Here is a 14,815-nt window from a genome sequence, read left to right on the forward strand (position 1 = left end):
ATTGCTTTTTCTTAAGGTAATTTGTATGTGTGTGTGTGCATTGTATCCTGAAGAAATCAGAAGTTTGCTTTGACTAATTTTTTTTTTTTTTAATATTTAAAAAGCAGGTTTATTAGGAAAAGGGGTAGAAAAGTAAAGTACAGGACCTCCCCTGGGGGTGCAGCAGTTGAGCGCTGGGCTGCGAAGCTGCCCATGGCCTCTGCAGTGCTGGTTTGATCCCTGACCACCGGCGAGGGTCCCACATGGTGCGCAGACCTCTCCTGCTGTGCCCACTGCTCCCCTCAGCAGTGTATTTCGTCAGTCTGCCTGTTCTGTTCCCCGCTCTGGTGAATTCTCCCACCCTCCTGTGCTTCTGACTGTACCCAGTGCTTGTGTAAATGAATAAATAAATCTTTTTTAAAAAAAAGTAAAGTACACTTGCATAGACAAGCGGGCAGGAAGAGCTGCCCCAGGAGGGACAGGTTTGCTAAGAGTCCTGCATGGACTGGCAGCCTTGACAGGTCATGGACAGGCAGGAAGCTCCTGCCCCACAGCGGGAGAGAGCTGGTGAAAAGAGGCACCTGCATAGTCACAGATGGGCAGTGGGAGTTTGCCTAATTTCTTTTTGAGGTTTTGTGAATAGCTTTAGGAAAAATACTTCTTCTATTTTCTCAAATGGAAAAATAAAAATCCTAGAATTTGGTTTCAGTGAATGCTAATTCATTCTTAAACTTGAATATAAAAGGATTAACTCTTTTCTAATTTCTTCTTGGGAACACCTACCTGGTCCACCAGGGCCATGGCCTCCAGCCCAGTTGTGTCTCTCAAAGGGAAGTTGACATCAGGAAGAGCAGTCTCAAAGGGCCTCAGCTAGAAAAAGAAAATGGGCCTGTGATACTTTGTTAAAATTGAAGCAGAGAATACATAATCTTTTTGTGCTGCTTCATCTACATTCTGAGTTTTATTTTTGGTGGGCATCTGAGCACATCGTTGTCTAAGGGGGAGTGCACGCTCAATCTCCAACCACTAAAATAAAGACCCTAAAACAAATCTCTTACAGCAGTAACTTTCCAACTATTCATTCAACAAGATGCTAATTGTTTTTGAAAGAAAACAGCAGCATGTTTGGGATACATTGTGAGTTTATGTAAGATTCATAAAGGCCCCGACAAGCTTTGCCGTCACCTCACTAAACTCGGCATTTGCCCGACCAGAGTGCGGCCAAAGCTGCCTTCCGCTTCACCGTGAGGTCCAGTGCGCTGTGACTGGGGGTGCCTATGACAGCTGGGAAGGAGGAGCGGGCTCCAGACCGCCTTTTCCCGGCCCAGGAATGCCTCAACTAGTGAACAGCAGTGAATGGTTAACTACTAAGTGACACCACGAAAGCCTTCCCGGCTCTAAAATGCACAGCTATTTCCCACTGACCCCCGAGATCCAGCTGCTCATCAGGAAAGGGTTTGTGGGAGATTTCAAAACATTTGATAACTGCTCTATTACATATTTTGCTTAGCTAAGTATTGCACGTCCAGCTCAGGAAGTTTATACTGCCAGGATATCTTAGGGAAGTATCTTAAAGGTCTTGAAGTGCCGCAGCACTTCTGGACGCCCCTGGAGCTGCCCCCCCGCCCTTTGACCTCCCTAAGCGGAGCAGCCAGACTCAGTCTGGCCCAGCTTTCAGTGCTACTTTTCCAGATGCTTACCCCTTCCATAGGCGCAAGATTGGGAGTCATTCTGCAATGTCACCCCCTCTGCCTGTTTCTTGTCTCTCCCAAGGCCTCCTTGGTCTTCTCAGTCCTCCTAGAGTCAAGAATTTGCTTTTACTCCTACTAGCCTGATGCCTTTCCCCCCAGCTGTGCTGTGCCCTTCCCCTTGGAGCGCTAGTTTATAGTCTGTTTTGCAGACGGGAAGGCTAGGTACAGTTCACTACCTTGCTGAAGGTCACACGGCTCTTGAGAAGTCACCATTTGAACCTTGGTCCGATCCCAAGTTCATGCTCCTAATCGTTGCCTTCAGTTTGATAGTCAGACTGTCAACCTTTAAACTTCTAATCTTTCTCTTAAAAAATCAACCTAAGAAAAGCAAAAAACACAAATAGGACTTAACAGCTAGGAATCTGTAATTTCCTTTGATGGGTAAAGTCCTGGGTCTAACACAACTTTGCCCAGAGTCCATCTCTTTCCAAGACCAGCAACCTTCTTAAAATAATAGCAGCGGGTGTTCGGGTTCTTCCTTTGTGCCAGACTCTGTGTAAGTGACATACTTTTAGTCCAGAACCCCATGAGGGAGATACTCCTGCCCATTTTATAGAAACAAGAACAGAGGTCGCACAGCTTGTTGTGTTTGAACCTATTTAGTATGATGCGTTCTAGGGACCCTTTCAAGAAGTCCATGAGGTCAAAACTACTTTCATGATGATTCTAGGATGCAACTTGCTTTTGCTCGGTTCTTTCCATAGAGTAAGGTAGAATATTCTGGAGGCTACATGATGATGTAGCACTGGTGGCTAGTAGAATGTGTATTTGTTGGTGTTTTAAAATTTTCACAGGTTAATTTCTAATAGGGTAAATCCTGACAGTTATAAGCAACAAAAGCATAATGCTCTGAGATCCTTAATATTGAAGGGTATAAAAGGGTTACGAGGCCAACCTCTGGTTTACAACTAGTCTGACTGCCTGAGGTCCACATTCAGACCACCTGGTTCTTGGTTTCTTTGAGCCGTCATTGAAGGGGTCTGTCAGATCTGCATTTCCCATTACTCTACGGGTGTGTATGTGCACACAGACTTCTATCCCAAACAGAGTAGCACCTTCCAGAAAGCAGGTATGGTTTCCTAAGCCCCCTTGCCTTCTCCCGGGTTAAGTGACATGTCTGAGTGACCCATGAACAAAACGGCAGGCCTAAATCCAGAGACTAGTGAACACCCAGGTTTAAGGACTTTAAGACCCCTAAGGGGGGAAAACGGGGCATTTTTCTGATGACTTATTAGTTTGGAAAGTAATGGGGGACGTTACTTATCTATCCCAGAGTTTCCCATTAGCCTACACTTAAAAATTTTAGAAATAATGATCTTTAGACTAAACCAACAATATTACCCCAAGCTTTTTAAATTAATTCCAGGGCTTTAGCACCTGCGCTCAGGATCTAGTGCTGCTTCACCTATAAATTCACTCACCTGTTCAAGCCAGGCTGGGGGAGCACCTCCTGGAGCTGGCACTGGGGCAGGGACAGAGCTTATTTTTTCATCTCCACGGCTGAAGTTTCCTCTTGCGGCTTGTGGGGCTGTTCACCTCAAGTTGTATTTGTCACCTAGAGCCTGTGGGTCCCAGTTACGCATTATTTTAATATGCCAGCTTTTCAAGAACTGACACGATGGCAGAAGTGGGAAAGAAGTGGACTGTCCGGGAGTTCACTTACCATGGCGTGGGCTCCCCTCAAGCGGCTGCTGGATGTGACCTACATGCGGCCGAAGCCGTGGCGGTGGTGTCAGAAGCCGGGCCTGCAATGAAAACAGCACCTGTGGCTGAAGACGCACCTGCTAGACGTGATCCTCTTGTCTCAGCGGGCAGGGAGCGCGCAGCACTCAAAATGGCGAGAACTTCAACCAGGTGGAACTCAAGCCCGAGATGACGGGCTACCAGCCGCAGGCCAAGCAGCAGGGCGGGCCCACCGCTCCCGCTCAGCCCCTGCGCAGAGCCTGTTCCGCCAACGAAGGCGTAGTTTTCTCTTTAAAAAAACCCAAACAGCCAGTCATTGAATTAAAAATAGAGCTGACTCCCCTACACCCCTTTGGCTTGAAAAATGTGTGGCATTAGGGGCAATTATGAAAAGGCCACACATTTTTATTTAAGGGATTTCACAAGTGATTCCTTCCACTGCCCCCTATTGCTTTCTCCCCATGGACTTGGGGATCTTAAAATGACAAAAAGGGGTGCGCTGTTCAAACCCTGCTTCCCCAGTAGCTTAAGAGTGATTATGGCGACTGGAAGGAATGACAGTTTTCCCTACACCCGCCCCCTTATGATGGACATTATGTTGTCTCCACCTCTTCACTGTCACTACAAGAAACATGGCGCTGGCATACAAGGGCCGCCTGCAAGGAGCATGGGCTGAGCCACTTGGCAACAGGACTGTTTGACTCACCAGTGCTGGAGGCTACACGTCTGACATCCAGGTCGCAGGGTTGGTTCCAGGTCTCCCTCCTAGGCCTGGGCTGGCTCTTCTCCCTGTGTCTGTGTCCCAATCTCCCCTTTTTATCAAGACATCAGTGGTGTTAGATCAGGGCCTGCCCTAATGACTATCTTACCTGCTGAGACCCTATTTCCAGATAAGGTCACATACTGGGCTGGGGGGGGGGGGCTTCAACACCTTTTGGTGCTGGGGGACACAATTCAACCCATAACAAAGATCACGAGAGAACCAGATGGTTGAAAGGCCTTTATTTATTTAGGAGGCGAGGGAGGGACACAGGGGTCGGGGCCATCACCTGCAGGGAGAGCGTGGGGCGGGCCGCAGGGGCTGAGCGAGCAAGCAGAAACACGGCGTCTCTAGCTGGAGAGGAGTAGTGCACGTCGTAAGTACCTGGTGCAAGTCTGTAATCAACCTAGCTGATGGGTAAGTACAGTGGATACTACTTAGTACATTCATACATGTTTCTAACATCGGATTTTTATATATACAGTATATGATCTGTTTTTATAAATGTACAGCTCGAAGAAAATGATCCTCCTTGTAAGGTACAGCATTAAACAAAAAAAACCAACATGGGCCAGCCACATTCCAACGGAAGACCCAGAGAGCAAGGCCGACAGCCCGGCCCCAGGCCCCGGCCCCCGGCCCCAGCCTGGTGGCCCGACGGGCCAGGCAGCATGGAAAGCAGCGCCCTGCCCCTCCGCACCCGTGGGCGCAGCAGGCCCGCTGCCCCCATGTCTGTACGGGAAGCGCCCGCTCATGGGGAGCCCCGCTGAGGAGGGCCGAGCCCCCCGGAGCGAAGGCAGAGAGGAATGTGTGCCGGGTCAGGGAAGGAGGGAGGAAAGAAATGTGCTCTTCAACTAAAGGCACTTTGTCAGCGGCGGCCGCTTGCAGCGGTTCCGGGGTCTGGTGAGCGGTGGGGTCCGTTAGGATAGAGCAGACCGGGTGCCTGTGCACCCCACCTGTCCTCTCACCAGGTTTAAATACAATAAATAAATCTCAGCGGGTGGTGGTTTTACCCTCCTGGGCTCCTAGGACAGGTTACCTCGTGGGGTCATTTGCGGAGTCACACTCCGCTGTCCCCAGCCCAGCTGTTCGATGTCCTCTGAGGGGAAGGTGCCAGAATAGCTCCAGGCCCTGGAGAAGCGGCGGCTCGCTAGGCGCCAGAGGAGTTCCCAGCTGTCCCCTTCCCATCTGCGCCTGGAGCCGCTTCCGCCCCGGGTGTCATGGTGCCTGTGTGCCTCAGATCTTGGTCACGTAGTTGTTGGGGAACAGGCCCTGCTTGCCTCGCAGTCGACCCGTCCACCAGCCAGAAGGATCTGCAGGGAGACGAGGCGGCCAAAGTGAAGGCGAGCAAGGCTGTGGTGGACAGGCACCCTGCCCCACGGGCTCACCACACCACACGGTGATTTGGCTCCATCCGTGTTCTTTTTGTTGTACTGATTTTATTTGCAGTGGAAAAATAGGCTGTAAAAAGTCGCCCCTTGCCACAGCACACACCCAGAGGGGCCGCTAAGGGTCTCCTATACAAAGAACTTGCCGCCCAGATATGTGGCTTTGCTGGCAGCCTCCAGCTGTGGGCCCTGCAGAAACTTTCCCGTCTCTGGGGATGCTGACGGCTCCTATCTGGGGCCAGTGCTGAGCCAGGACCCAGGAGCTTCAGTTGCCGCAGCAAAGGGCCTGCTCTGGAATCAAGACTCTCTGCTTGCTTTGGGGTCTGAGGGCCCCCTAATCCTGCTTCCTCCACTTGCCTTCCCCAGGGTTAGTTTCCCGGTGCACAGTGCATGCCCCTCCCGAGGAACTCAAGCCTTATTTCCCAGATAATATTAGTCCCTTCACCAGTAGTATTTGGTATTTAGTCTTTCATGCTGTTCTTGTGCAATTACAAACACCAGTCAGTTTTAAGCAGAAAACAGGCCATGTCTATCTTATTATTCTACATCTTGCTTTTCAATACTTAACAGAGAAAAACTTCCAATATCTGAGGCCTCATTTTTTTTTAAACAACTGCATTGTACGCTAGAAGTCCCTCACTGCTGGACACTTGTTCCTAATTTTCCACGACAATGACAATGCAATAAACGCACACACAAACACACACGCAATCTTGGGCCTACCTGCAAGTACTTCTATAGGATAGATTTCCTGCATCAAAGAATATGGGTTTTCTATTACCGTTTAGTAAGAAAAAATATCTTTTGTAACAGGCAATACTTTCAAAAGTATAGAAGGAGAAGCCGTGGGGGCAACCGGTACCCATTTCTTGTACTTCCTTTCAGAGATACTTCATGTTAGACAAGCAGTATTTATTAAAATGAGTGACAGTGTATGTTCTGCACTCAAAAAAATATATTAACAGTATAAATAAAGGCCAGTTCCTATGAGTAGATAAAGAAGTGCCACCCTTTCTGCAGCTACTGTTCATAACATTTGTCTATTTTTCTCTCACTTATTATTCTTGTTAATAAGGAGTTTTTTATATATTAGTGAACTCATGAGTTGCAAATCTCTCTCCTCCAATTTGTTACTTTTTATTATATCTTAAGTAGCTGCAGCAATGATCTATTATTTAATTTCTCGTTTTCTTCTCACTTTGAGGAATCCTTCTGCACACTGACATTATTAAAACAGAAATTTCTCTTTACTTCCAGGACTTTTATGTCCCGTTTCTTCTTAGTTTCCCTCATTTCTTTATCTTTTTGTTTCTTTCTCTCCCCAGTCCTCACCACAATACTACTTCCTTCAGGGTACTTTTTAACGTTTTAAGTCACGGGTCAGCTTTACCGTGCTTTACTGTGCTTCCAGAAGCACTGATGTTTGAGCAGATATACATTCTATTATATTCTAAGATCTTCTCTTCCACATTAATAAAGCACTCAGCCAAACCCACAGATGGCTTTTATAATGGATGTTATAGGTTGCCTCCCTGGCTTCCATTCCTTCTACCCTCATCACGTGGAAGTCATGAAGTCTGTGTGGGGTGACCTTCCTCGGGTCTTCCGGGACAGTCTCCATGAGGTCTAACTCACTCTACATACAACTTGATCTTGCTACAGAGATTAGCTCAGGGACAAACACATGACCAAATTTGGTCCAATAAGAGTAGAACCTAAGCCTTTTCTCTTACGGTTAGGAGAGATTTCAGAGAGAATGCAAATTTTAGACAGTTTGACCCATCAGTCGGGAGCTGCTGCAGCCATTTTATTATCATGAGGAAAAACAGGTAAAGAAAGGAGAAAATACAGAGAAGAAGGCAGAGCTGAAAGAAGCATTATAAAAGGAAGTCTTGTTCTAACTGAGCCCGAAGCCTGACCTACCTCTGCAAGTTTCATTCAGAGAAGGCCTTAAATTCCCCTCCTGTTTTAGTTTTTACAACTCTGTGACTGTATGCTTTCTGGAAGGTTGTCCCACCAGCAGGCCATGCACTTACCTTCTTTGATAATATCGATAATGTCATTGGCATTGAAGCTGAGTTCGTCTGTGTCCTGAGCATCGTAGGCGTACAGGGCCTTGCACTGTGGCACCTGAGGTTTGGGCTTGGGCTGGGGCTTGGGCCGGCCCCCCGCCGGGGTAGGTCGACTAGTTGTTTGTCTGCGGACCCTGTGGAGAGAGTGGAGGCTGGTGAGAGATGGGACCCAACAAGGGGTGGCAGCAGCGGTTGGTGGTCTGGGGTGTGGGGCCCCCACTGGCCATCTCCAGTCAAAATCCAGCTCCACTCTCAGAAGGTGTATTGCTCCCTAAAGTTTCTCTGAAAATAAAAAACACTTTCCCTGAAAGGTGGTTGTGTAAGGTAGTTCTCAGTAAATATTAGCTGCTGTTATTGTGTCCCCAGCATAGAAGGAAATATGGAAAAGACACATTCATACAAAAGTGTGTAAAGCATATTTAAACACCAGGGAGACAGTCCCGCCTCTATCCCTCCCCCTAGTTTTGGAAACAGAACTCTTGCTGGTGCCATGGAAGCCTCAGGCACCGCCCTTCAATGTCCACCCTTTCTGGAATCAGCAACCATGACCCTGCATTTTGCATGGACTAACTCTGCTTCTCCCGGGGGCTCGACCGCAGATGTCGGATCCCTAAGCAATGAAGTGTGCCTATTTCAGCGTCAAAGAACTTTCATTCCATCACTAGCTCCATTTCTGAGCTGTTCCCTGGTGCATGTATTACAGTTCATTCACGTTCTCATGTCCTTATACTAGCCCATGGCAGGAAGACGCCACAATTTTTCATCCAGTCCATTGTTGACGGTTATGTGGGATGATTCTAGATTTCACTAGTCCAAAAAGTGCCAAAAAGTGCCACCGAATAGTCTTATGCGAGAGCTTATCCACGCGGTTTCTCTACTCCAGCACTGATGACATCTGGGGCTGGCGAACCCCGGTGGAGGAGCTGCTCTGCACGCTGGAGGGGACGCAGCAGCCTCCCTTGGCCTCACCTCCTTGCCCAGGGCGTGGGCATCAGCGCCGTCTCCGAGCTCGGGAGCGCTAACCCAGGCCTCCGAGCTTAAATGGAGTCTTTTTATCTATCTTGCCTCCAGTCTCCACTCAGACATTGTCTCGAAGGCGTATAACTATAGTTTTCTCCTATTTGTTACTATTATACCTGGAACAATGATCAATGATGCTCATAATGTGTTTGCATTTTGCAAAAAAACCCCACAAAATAGAATTTTCCCTCCACTTTGCTCAAGGATAAACCAAAGCAAGGCTACGTTCATCTGCTCACAAAAGAAACGTAAGCCTAAAATTTCATCTGCGAGACTGCAGTAAACATTGTGGGGCCGGCTGTCAAGTCTGGCCTCACACCTACAAAAGGAAGAAGGGCAGGGCGGGCCTTTCCTCTGGCTGGAGTTCTGGAAGGAAGAAACACACCCATTTTTGGGTTGTGCTGTCAGAAGGCTGGAGCCCCACTGTCCTCACGGAGCCGCCGTGATAACTGCTCAGGTCCCCGTTTTCCTGTCCCTGCTCCCACTCACTCCCCAGCAAGCACTTTCATCCAGAGGAACGGCATCTTGCAGATCATCAGCGTGACATCACCTTCTCCCCAGTCTTCTGGAAATCCCCATTCTCTGCTTGAGAAGTGCTTGCTTCTCTGAAAGCTGGCCGGGCAAGCAAGCTTTTAACCAAGCAACCTCTATAGCAGGGATGTGTCAGCATTTGGTTAAATAAATAAGAGTCATTAACTTGGATACCAGAAGTCATCTGACTTCCCAGCAACAAGGAATGGGCAGGGTGGGGGGGGTGTGCATATTAGAGCACAGGGAGGGAAGAAAGCCTGGCAGTTTCCGGGAGCAGGGGTAGGTACACCCGTGCACATATGCACACACAACACGCACTCATAGAAGGACATAAGAGGGGCTCTCTTCATGTCCCAGGGGTAAACCCCTCACCATTAGTGCAGGCTGATGAGGTCCTAAGAGTACAGTGACTTAGGTGCAAGCCCCACAGAGGGGGCCTCTTAGGGCAAGACAGAGACAATGACCCTCTGGAAGGCAAGACTCTCCCTGCAGCCATCCAGGAGTCACCCCCTCACACTGCCCTCCCTCTCTGGTTATATCCTCTCAGTTCCTCCTCCTTCACATCTCTCCTAAGAGTTGCTTCATTTCTAGGCTCCCAGAACATCACCCGGCTCGGTTTTTATTAGTTCACATCCTCCCCACTGAAAATCCTTCTAACAGCTTCTCTCTGCTCTTGGGAAACAGGCCGAAATCCTTCAGGGGGTCTACAAAGTTCCTGCCAGGTGCCCCCTCCTCCGTCCCAGTCCCTGTCCTGCCAGGCCACACTAGAACCTTCCTCCCGTCCTTCACAGAAGTTTCTCAGCCAAGGTGGGGTTACGACTCCTGTGCACAGACTCCTAGCTTACATCAGATTTGCAAAGACACAGTGAAAGACACAATGCCTCCCCCCAAAAGCATGAACTAGCAGGATGCCAGCTCTCACGACTTGTGTCCAATGTTGCATTGGAAGCTCTAGTCAAAGCAATTAGGCAAGAAAAGGAAAATGCGTACAGGCTGGGAAAGAGTGAAAAGAGATGATCTTGCAGAGAGAAAATCCTAGGGAATGCACAATGAAACCGTCAGCACTAACAAACGAGTTCAGCAGGACGACAGAACACGAGATCAGTGCCTACGAATCAGCTGCATTTCTGTGCTGTCATTGAAAAATCAGAAAACCAAACTGAGAAAACGATTCTATCTATAACATATGAAAAGAAAACTTAGCAATATAGTTACCAAAGCATTAGAAGTAGGATTCTATTTATATGAAATGTCCAGAAGACGCTAATTTATACTGTCAGAAAGCGGATTAGCGGTTGCCAAGGGCTGGAACTGGCAGTTGGGGGACTGACTGCTAATGGGGGAAAGTTTTCTCTTGGAGATGATGAAAATGTTCTAAAATTATATTATGGTGGTGGTTGCACAATTGTGTTAATACACTAAAAACTGCTGAATTCTTCTTTATATGGATTGGTTTTATGGTATGTCATTATCTCGAAAAACTACTTTTTAAAAAAACAAGTAAACTGCACATGCCCTTGCAGCACTTGCTGTTACCTGGGGTGTCCCAGCTGCCCAGAGTAGCTGCCAGGAGGTGGGGAGGGCCCCTCTAAATGGCCAGGTGAGCACAGCCACCAGTGGTCCTTGATCCCAAGATCAGAGGCTACTTCCTCAGGTAAGTCAAAATGAAACCAATCAAGATTACTCAGAGATTTTGGGGTCCCCTGCAGATCCACGACAAGAGTTGGCTTGATTGTCCCAGGCCCTTGATGCCTGCACGGCGCTGGCAATGTAAGTGTCTGGTTGTTTAGCACTTGGTTGAATGGGGTTCGTAGCACTTCACGGCTGGGAGAGTCCAGGGTAGGTTAGAGCTGGGGTGTTCTTGTTGGGGAGCAGAGCATGATGAGGTGAGTAGGAACGAGGGAAGGGATGGCAGAGGTGGAGAATCACTTTGCATTTTGCATTAGGAAGAGTAGGTTCAGGCAACACTGCGGCGGGGCTCTCTGGATCCCCCTGTTGAAACGTCCCCAGGGACCAGAAAGGGCTGCAACTGCCACGGCAGCTGATGCAGGGCAGGCTCTTCGGCAGTGGGCCAGTCACAGCAAAGTCCTCCTCACAGGTCATCCCGCCTCATTCTCACTTCCCAGCATGTCTTCACTGTTCTTGGAGGATCTTCTGGCAGCCCCTGCCTAGAGCTCTATGAAAATCAGCTCTGCTGGTTGCCTGCGCCCTACGGGGCACCGTGCTAGGCGTTTTCAGACATCATTCCAGTTAACCTCCGAACATTTCTGTGCAAAGACTGATGCTGATTTCCTGCTGGTTTCATCACTGGCAGCAGAATGGCCTTGCCATAGGCCCCCAGAGCAGCAGCTGCACTGATCTTTCTGGTCCCTTGACTGGCTTTGCTCCTCTGGTCTGACCCCATCCCAGCCAGCACCACTCATTTGTGTTCCGCCTTCAGATGGTTTTCACCTCCTGCCACATCTCTGGTAACCCTCGCCTGCAGGAGAACTTGTGTCCCGATTCTGCTGATTACCCCACTGGGCAATAGGGCCTGGGCCTGCCTGTGCTCATCGCTGTGGCCTCAGTCTACACGTCCTGATGGAGTGACAGAGGTGGCAGGAGGGGAGACCCTGGCTTGGGAGTCAGTGCGTAAGGTTAGCATATAACTTGGGTACATCACTCCACCTCTTTAGGGATCAGTGTCTTCATCTGTAAAATGTGAGGATTCAGGCTAATGGCCAACAGGCATATGGAAAAATGTTCAACATCCCTTATCATCAGGGAAATCAAAACCACAGTGAGATACTACCTTACACCAGTAAGAATGGCACATATCAAAAAAGCAAGCAACAACAAATGCTGGCGAGGATGTGGTGAAAAAGGAACTGGTGCGAGTGCAAACTGGTCCAACCACTATGGAAAGTTGCCCGGAGGTTCCTCAGTCTACTAAAATGGAGCTACCATACGACCTGGCAATTCCACTCCTAGGGATCTACCCAAAGGTCACAAAAACATTGATCCAAAAGAACACCTGTGCCCCTATGTTTATTGCAGCACTATTTACAATAGGTAAAACCTATTACCTATTACCAAAACCTAAAACCTATTACCAAAATAGATGACTGGATCAAGAAGATGTGGTACATATACACCATGGAATATTATTCAGCAATCAAAAAAGATAAATTCATGCCATGCAAAGCAACATGGATGGAGCTAGAAGGAATTATGCTCAGTGAAATAAGCCAGAAGGAAAAAAAAAATATTGGATGGTTTCACTTACAGCAGGAATATAGGGGAACCAAATTAAGACATCAGTGTAAAAAAATAACAATAGTACAAAACAAAAACAGACAATTATAAACCAGAGACATCTTGCAGGGAAGGAGGAGGGAGCACAGGGGACTGAGGTGATGGTGCACGGGTGACATGGGGAAGGAAATTCTATGGGGACTACACCTGAGGGAGTGGGGGGAAGCAAATATTGTTTAAAAATTAACAACAATATGGGCCTCTCCTGGTGGTGCAGCGGTTGAGCGCTGGGTTGCCAGGCTGCCCGCAGCTTCTCCAGCGCCAGTTCGATCCCCAGCCACCAGCGAGGGTCCCACCAAAAAAAAACAAAAACAAAAAGCAAAACAAAACAAAACAATAATGTAAAAAATAAAAATTTCAAAAACAAACCAAAAACCAACCAAACACAAAGAAGGCTTTAAAGCACACTCTCCACAAAATCTGCTGTCAGATGCACCAAGGAGCACAGGAATGAGGAGGCGAGCACGGGCCCTGAGTTCTGCCACGCAGGACTGGCAACCGCAGGGAAAACAGGTGCGAGCACAGCCATTTCCTGGCCGGGGGAGGCGCAGGTGACGCCAGACGCGCTCGCCTCCACCACTAGGTGGCGCGCCTGCGTCGGCCACGAAGGGGAGCGCGCGCCCGTGGAGGCGCTGCTGGAGCTGATTAATGAGGTCGTGCAGGTACAGGAGCCTCCACGCGCAGCCAGAGAGCACCTGGCCGGGCCGCTGCCGTGGAGGAGGGGCTCAGCAAGCAAGACCCCGTGCCCACCGCCCGCCGGGCTGCGTCCAGCCGCGAGAGAAGGTCGTTAACACTTTCAGCAATTCTGTGCCTGAGTTGCTGAACAGCCATTATTCATGATTAAATCAGACTCAGGAGTGAACAAATGACATGAACAGCAAAGGCAAGAGAGTTATAACGCAATTCTAATTATTCTGCTACATTTTACTTCTGTTGATGCCCGTGTATGCTGGCAGCCCTGCAATGTTCGAGACAGCACATGCCTCCCCACCTCTCAGTGCAGCCGTGGGCCTGCCGGCAGCCTGAAACCAGCCGCGACAAATATCAGAGCTCAGGCCTTTTTATCCCTGGGGGCTAGTGGCTCTGCAGCATGCCCACTGCCCTCCCACCCCACCCTCGGCAATGCGCGGGCACTCAGCTATGCAGCTTTCCTTCAGCTTATTTTATAACGGATACGCAGGACTGAGATAACTTTGGTATGGCTGGTATTTTATGCTATCTGTACTTCTCAGAAACCTTAAAGACTGAAAATTGTTATAAAATTATTTCATTGGCATAATGCAAATGACAGCAAGAATTTCAGGCTCATGATTATAATTATTGTCCTTGTTGCCATCTCAATAAGTAGCATGTAGCATGTGGCACTAAAACTCCATGTAGCAATAAAACTGCACTGAACTGAGTCAATACAGTATTCCCACATATGTCACTGGCACGACACAGCTTTCCTATTACTACTTGACCACCACTTTGGGGTCACTTTCTGTTACATGGAAGCTACCGCCCATTAAGATGACAAGCACACGAAGGAGCTGGGTCACAGCCCCCACAAGCAGGACCTTTCCTGAGCAGGCCGCTCCACTCCTCACACCACCACAATGGAACCGTTTGCGCGGTTCCCCAAGGGGCCAAGCCCATGACAGCCACTTTGCTCAGAGAAAACCCGGTCTACCTGGAAAGCCCCCTTTGAGTGACCTGGGAAGACCACGCTGTGCCTGTGCCCCCAGACATCAGGATGCCACCCAACCTCTGAGCCCGCGTGGACAGCTGCCCAATCCCACAAGATACCAAAAGCCCACAAGAAAACAAAAGCTCCTGTGACGTCAATGACGATCAAGTTCTCTAAAGTGAAGCTAGTATTTGCGCTCTCCTGGGAATGCCGAGGCAGGACGGTGGAGCAGCACAGCAGCAGAGGGAGCTGCGCTCTCAAGTGCAAGCAGGCCTAGTGTCTTCCTGCCACATGGCCACACAGCTCCCTGGGCCTGCTGTTGCTCTGCGCCTCCAGAGGTGCACAGCTAGTACTAGTGTGTTGGGGAAAAATGCCTCCCTTTTGTCTTGCTCCCCTAGGCCTACCATCCCCCCATCACAGCCAGCAACATGGAACATTAGACCCTCAGAGTCCAGAACTCTTTGCAGGTCAGAGACTTGAGTTCTTGAGAATGAATTCACAGGGCCAAGGGGTACCTTCCTTTCAGTCTTGGATCAGTATTAACATTTCCCACAAGACAGGAATAACAGGGACAAAACAAATAAAAATGAACCTGCAAGTTGCTTAGTGCTTTATAGTTTCCAAAACCCTTATTAAGCCTTTAAGAAACCCCCCAAATTATTACACCA

The 14,815-nt window shown here is 48.8% G+C and overlaps 1 protein-coding gene across 1 annotated transcript in view; it reads right to left on the reverse strand.

The window, feature by feature from the left end:
• Nucleotides 1–5,409: 5,409 nt before the first annotated feature.
• Nucleotides 5,410–14,815, reverse strand: part of MYO1E (myosin IE) — a gene marked incomplete at both ends in the record, with an annotated part of 191,810 nt that continues 182,404 nt past the window's right edge. Inside the window, 2 exons of the mRNA XM_084240164.1 lie at nucleotides 5,410–5,486; nucleotides 7,598–7,767. Of these exons, the coding sequence (XP_084096290.1) occupies nucleotides 5,410–5,486; nucleotides 7,598–7,767 (247 nt within the window). The remainder of the gene's footprint in view (nucleotides 5,487–7,597; nucleotides 7,768–14,815) is intronic.

This window comes from Talpa europaea (genome assembly GCF_964194135.1).
Source record: "Talpa europaea genome assembly, chromosome: 8".
In the NCBI taxonomy this organism is placed as follows: Eukaryota; Metazoa; Chordata; class Mammalia; order Eulipotyphla; family Talpidae; genus Talpa; species Talpa europaea.